Raw genomic sequence first — 6,456 nt, forward strand, 5'->3', positions numbered from 1 at the left:
TTTGATTCCAAGAGAATATCAAAATAAAAAATAAAAATCTTAAATGTATAAAAATGCTTTTTTAAATGCAGGCTTAACATTTTTTTGATGATGTATTTCAGGTTATTGAGAAGAACTCTGGTGGTTGGTGGTACGTCCATATCGGAGAGAAGGAAGGCTGGGCTCCCTGCTCCTACATTGACAAACGTAAAAAGCCCAACCTGAATCGCAGAACGAGCACTCTGTGCCGCCCAAAAGTTCCACCACCAGCTCCGCCTGTCAAAAAACAAGACTCCTCGGAGACGGCACCTCCCAGCAGCCCCGCATCTGAAGCTCCAGAGTCCCCTGTGTCTCCAGGCAGGCTGGTGTACGAAGAGCCAGAATATGATGTACCTGCCATTGGAGATCTGGACATGGAGTCTGAGTTTGAGTTTCTGAGGGGAGAAGGTTCCTTGGTGGATGTAAAATACGGGGAAACATCCTCAGAGAAAGGATCCCACTTGTCCTCCAAGCCTTCTCCGGCATCGTCACTCCATAGTGCATCCTTCAAGATGTGTAACTCCTTTGAAGATGGCCACGAGGCAGAGGGGGAGGCGGAGGCAGAGTGTATCTATGAGAATGACGGCTTTCTGCCTTTCAGGGAGACACCAGAACGGCAGTGCAGCAGAGACTCAAATTCCTCCAAGACAAGTGTCTTGTCAGAAACTGGCAAGACTGCAAACCCGACATCAGGGGGATGGAGATCTGCAGGTCACAAGCTCAAGATAGACTTGAATGGGGGCCCATTTTTACCCAAAGCTGAGGAGGCATCCAGTCCTAAATCTGCCTCTGCTGAGTCCACCCCGGATCTGTGTAGAACTAAGAAAGACCAAGAGGAAAGCAAGGCATCCTTTTCCATCAAGTCTTCCTCCAAACCAAAGCCAGTGGTGAGGCCTAAACCACAACTAGCCAAGGCCTCCAGTGCAGAGAAGATGGACATCAGTTCCTTGAGGAGACAGCTGCGGCCAATAGGTCAGCTGAAGAATGGCACCAAAACCAAGGGTGAGGACTCTGAGACAGCTTCTGTTATTTCCTCAGAGGACTCCTTTTCTTCTCAGAGCACGTCCGATCTCTCCTCCATCTACTCTAAAGGCAGCCGGGGAGACTCTGATCTGGAAGGTGGCAGCCTGTATCGCACGACCAATCCCTATGAGAAGGTCCAAGAGACTGAGATCAGCTTCCCAGCTAATGTGGAGGTGGAAGTGCTTGAGAAGCAGGAGAGTGGCTGGTGGTATATCCGCTGGGGAGACACAGAGGGTTGGGCCCCGACTTACTTCTTGGAGCCAGTCAGGCAACAAGATGACATGGCAGGGTCTGAATCTGATGGCACCCCAACTAAACCTGGAAGCATCAGCAAGTCCAACAGCCTAGAGAAGAATGAACAAAGGGTGCAGGCGTTGAACAACATAAACCAAAACCTTAAGAAGGTCACCCCACCCATTCCATCCAAGCCCCCAGGTGGCCTTTCAAAACCCATTGGCTTGTTTGGTTCACGGAAGCAGAATAGCACCAAACAGCAGCAGGTGGTCAGACCTCAGTCCGTCTTCATTTCGGCCCCGATCAGGGACGGTGCCAGCCCTGTTGGTTCTCTCAGGAGAAACGAGTCCCTCAACTCCACAGACCACCCTCGTGCCAGCCCTACGGTGCGACGCAATGCCTCCTTCGGCACTGTGCCACGCAACTTGCTGCCAAACAACATAGCACTACCCCAAAGGAACAGATCTACTAATGGTAGCTCTGAATCTCTTGGCCTTGGCTCTCAGAGGAATGCCTTCCCTGTATCCACCGTTAAACCAAAGCCCCACATCATCCATAACAACCTCAAAGAGGTGTTTGTCTCCATAGCAGATTACCATGGCGATGAGGAGACCATGGGGTTTCCTGAGGGGACAAGTCTGGAGGTCCTTGACAGAAACCCCAATGGATGGTGGTACTGCAAGATTCTGGACAGTGGCAGACCTAGGAAAGGATGGGTTCCCTCAAATTACCTCGAGAAAAAGCCCTAGCAATCATGTGTGGAGCTGGCAGAACTCTGAACCTGCGTGTAAAGACTACTCAACTGATGCATTTGTTTTGTGAAAAAAAAGAAGCAAACCCTAAGACCTTAAGTAAGGATTGAAATCTTACTCCGGTACCTTTTGCCAAAATGAGCAGCCAGATCAAATTGTGACTTTGAAATGAAATGAGACATCTGGTAAAATGAGTCTACATGATACAGTACCTGAGACGTTGCATTAGGAGCAATATATCGAGACTTAGTGACGCAGCCAAAGAGAACACCAGTGAGCGGAAGAATGATTGAATGATATTCTTCAGTGGTTGCCTTTAACTTGAACTAAGATATCTTTTTATGTCCAATCTTTGAACCCCTTCTTTGTAAGTTTATGATGTCATTTAAAAAAAAAAAAACGTTTTATGCATTTAAAGCTTACTGCATGTTTGAAACAATTCATTATACTGACAATGCCTTGAGCTGTTGAAGTTGAACCTTTTTCTCCTCCTTTCTTTAAAGAAAATCTCAGTTGTTGCCAAAGCTGCTTTTCGTTAGTCTCACCATGGTGCTGTCTGTTTGCATGTTTTTTTTTACATTTCTTATACTGTATGTCACCTTTATGTGAAATATTTTATCCAATTTAATTGTGTTATATTGTTCTAACAAAACAATTTGTGAGCATCTCAGACTATCACAGTATTATCTTACACTCTCAATTCCTGATGATCTCCCCTAAAATGTCTTACTTTCATTTTAGGGGTTATTTGTCCAAATTGAAATGTCATTTGAAATTATATTTATTCATTCCTTAAAAATCATATTATTACTTATTTTATTATTATTATTATTTTAAGAAATGTACTCATAAAAAAAATCACAACCGCTTAAAGATTCTTAAGAACTGCTCTTTTAATAATAACATTTTGAATTTCTGCTGGGCAGTAATTTTTACATAACTCTTCAGCTGCAGAAGTACTGCGATGCTCACTTTTGTTTAATGTTAACTGTGTGACCAATGATGATAATTGAAGTGCCAAAAGAATGAATTCAATAAATGCACTTTTTAACAATCATAAGTAGCCTACCTGCTTTTTTTTCACCCATAGTTTCTGTTCGCCCACACATCAGGTTTGGGCCTCTATAGTGGTTTCCAAACTGTTCTGACATTTACTCTTGCATAAGACAATCTCACATACCCCTTCACCAACACCAGCCATGATGTTGCAATACGTTTAGTATGAATGAAATAAAAGCCAGATGATATTTAAAAATATCATTCTAAAAAGAGACAAGTTGACAATAGTTATTCATATAGTTGACAGGGAAGCGTAAGTGTAACATGTGTATCACTCACTTTAGCATTTTAAATCCATACATTCAATGATACACAAAACAATAAATTAACACCGTTAAATAGGTTCAACAAGTATCCCCAATGCTATTAAGCCTATGTTAATTTGTATTTGTTCAAAACCCAAACTAAATGCATATCTGGTCAGAAAAAAAGAAATAGCTGAAACATGATTGTCTCTTTCAAGTGTAAGACATCAAATGTTGATATCACTGATATTGTGAACGTATTTTGCGCAAGTAGTTTTTCTTTATTTATAAGGAAGAAAGAAAGGTATTTGAGGAAGTATCAGAAATTCCTTTTAAGGGGAGGCGTGTCGGTGTCAATGTTTGATTGACAGCAGTTGGAAGGCTGCCAGTCAGTAAGTAATTGACGGACAGCGTGTTGTTAGCATTGATGTATCAAGTTAGTGTGCATTGAATCAGTCTGTGTAAGGAGGAGTAAGGAACACAACAACATCTGACTGGACTAAAGTCACTCATGCGGGTAAGTCAAAATGCGGTTTCAGTGCATTTTTCCCAGGTAAATCTTTGTTTGGTGGCTAGTTCAATAAGCTAAGATGCATGTCCATGTTTGTAATAAGATGGAGTTTTTAGTAGGAAAGTTGGTTGTTCTTGTGAAGTCTATAGCCGTCATTAAACTACAATATAAATATGTGTGCTAGTACCTAGGACAGGTGATTTACAGAGCAGATGTGGATGTTGTAAAACAGCAGCCATTTCAATTGACTTTAATGCTCCACATGTTGCATTTTGCATGGCAATCACCGCCACTGTTTACGAACATCGTATGAGAAGGGATTAATCATCTGGTGAATTAATTGCAAATTAATGTGGCGTATAATAAACAATTTAATGAAAAGTTATCACAGGCCATAATCACCATTATTATTAAGCCTCTCAGTTGTGTTGCATTAAAAGCATTCTGCCTAAGAATAAGATAGAGAATAATATCCAATATAAAAACACATCTTTGCATATGCATCATAGCCAAAGTGTTTGATCAGCTGGATGCTGCAGATACATTAGATCACACTTGGTTGCCTGTCATCCATTTTATTTCCTACCCACAACACTCTGAGCCACATGGTGGTGCATTTCACTTTGATTGGCCTCCTCTGGCAGCTTCAGGAGAACCTAAACATCGGACGTTGGTTTAGAGGGTTTTCATTCTGTGGTCACTGGGCTGCTTCATTTAGCTTAGACTGACAAAGCAAAAGTTGAAGTCACCAGTGTGGAGTTGTAGCCTATAATATTGTCTCCTTCAGCTATAATCACAGAAACACCAAATCAAAACCCTGATGTGAGACACTGCATACTCTTTTGATATATTGGATTTGGTGACTGGAATATAATAAGATTTACAGCCTACAGGAACTTAGAGTGAAATATGTCCATCCCGCTGGCTGTCTCCTCTATTGGGATCTCATACTACACTCACTGGCTTGGAACTAAGTTATGGATGCCCGTTGATCATCTTTATACCATGTTTGTCTGCTGGCTGTCTGTATTTTCTTGCTTGTTGTACTCATGTGTAGAGTTTGTTTATTGCAAAGGATAAATCACAGAAGTAAAAAAAAAGAGAAAAAGCAACGTCTAGATGTTGCAGGTGAGATAAAGATACCCAGAAGGACTTATGACTTCACATTTGATGGTGTTCTGTCTATTATTCTGTCACAAGTTGTTCAAAGTGTAATTTATACTGAGTGTGGACGTTTATTCTTTATCTTGACCTGCTGGGCAAGTTGATTTAAGATGTGACTTAAGGCTCTCAACATTGTAAGTAGACCTTGTGTGAAGAGCAGGAATTGATGCAGGAAATATAATAAGAACCGTACAAGTAAGCTCTCCCCAGTGTTTTCATTATCAAACCATTGCTGATGTGCTTCTCTTTTAGGGTTTTCTGTCCTCTGCAAACGTGCTGGAGCTCTTTGTGGCCTCTGGAGGGCAGCAGCACTCAGCTTCACTGCTCAATACGGCAACCTTAGACTCTGTCTTCATCAACACGGCAATTACATTATAAAAGGGTGAGAACAAAAACTCTCAATTAATATTTTGCACTCAGAACAACGTTGTACTTTAAATAATTGCACTTCTCCTCAGAGTCTGTCCCTTAATGCTTCCAATCTCACTGAGGAAAATATTTGACATCACACTGAACACTGAAAGCTTAAAGCCTTTAGCTACAACAGAGGAGCAAACTCAAAATCCTGACTGTCTGATGTCAAATTCAAAATCAATGGTGTTGTGCTTTTTTGGAATACAAATGTGGTACCCTAATAGATAGCATGTGCGTTTGACCAAACAGCTGTCCAGAAGAGATACCATAACACTGCTCCAACAAGTCTGCCAAGCCCTCAAGCCTTCAGAAGGCCGACAGCCAGGTTCACTGAGAGGTCTGAGTGGAAAGTCTGTGTGTACACAGAAACCGGTGAGATATACCGTATTCATGTCACTGTCACATTTCCTGGCTGTGTTTTTACTCTCCCCTCTAAGAACACTTGGCCACGAACGGCAGCCGCTGTCTGTTTCATGTCCGGACGTCATAGTTGTATTTGTGCCTGTTGGAGTGCAGCTTTAGAGCCAGGCCCACGGGGTAGTAAATAACAGATGAGCTTCACTCTGGCCAGGTCTACATACCACCACTCTAAACAGTTTTTCTGTGAGTTATATCTGTTTACTAAAAGCCCCTTGCCTTTGTTATTCATATAGTATAAGGCAGGGTGTTAGTCAAGAGGCTATACTACTGTAGAGAGTGATTGTGTAAAGTGGCAGCTTTTTGTCCTCAAATTGCTTTCAAATGTTGAATTTATTTTTTGCACAAGACATTATATCAGCCATTTATATAATGTATGCTCTGGGAAAAGGGAATGGCACTAATGCTCTCTCATTCCCTATCTTTTGTGCCAGATGTAGTTGTTTCCAGCTGTGCATAAAACACAAAAGGACTGTAGCTGTGAAATGGAAATGGCCAGGTTTAACATTTTATTGCAATGCGAGCCAAATAAGAGATAGGGATATGTTTTTTTCTTAAATGACTTCTGTATAAGCTGATGATTTAATGTTTTGTCATGTAATAAATAAGGAATCAGTAC

The 6,456-nt window shown here is 41.5% G+C and overlaps 1 protein-coding gene across 2 annotated transcripts in view; it reads left to right on the forward strand.

Annotated features, from left to right (window-relative positions):
- The window catches only part of LOC307044922 (SH3 and PX domain-containing protein 2A-like), a 45,901-nt gene extending 42,814 nt beyond the window's left edge, over positions 1-3,087 (forward strand). For both annotated transcript variants that reach the window (XM_079690367.1, XM_079690368.1), the window contains one exon: positions 102-3,087. In XM_079690367.1, coding sequence (XP_079546493.1) covers positions 102-2,024 — 1,923 coding nt within the window. In that variant the 3' untranslated portion in view covers positions 2,025-3,087. The remainder of the gene's footprint in view (positions 1-101) is intronic.
- The last annotated feature ends 3,369 nt before the right edge of the window (positions 3,088-6,456 follow it).

Source organism: Notothenia rossii, assembly GCF_949606895.1.
Source record: "Notothenia rossii genome assembly, chromosome: 6".
Taxonomy (NCBI): Eukaryota; Metazoa; Chordata; class Actinopteri; order Perciformes; family Nototheniidae; genus Notothenia; species Notothenia rossii.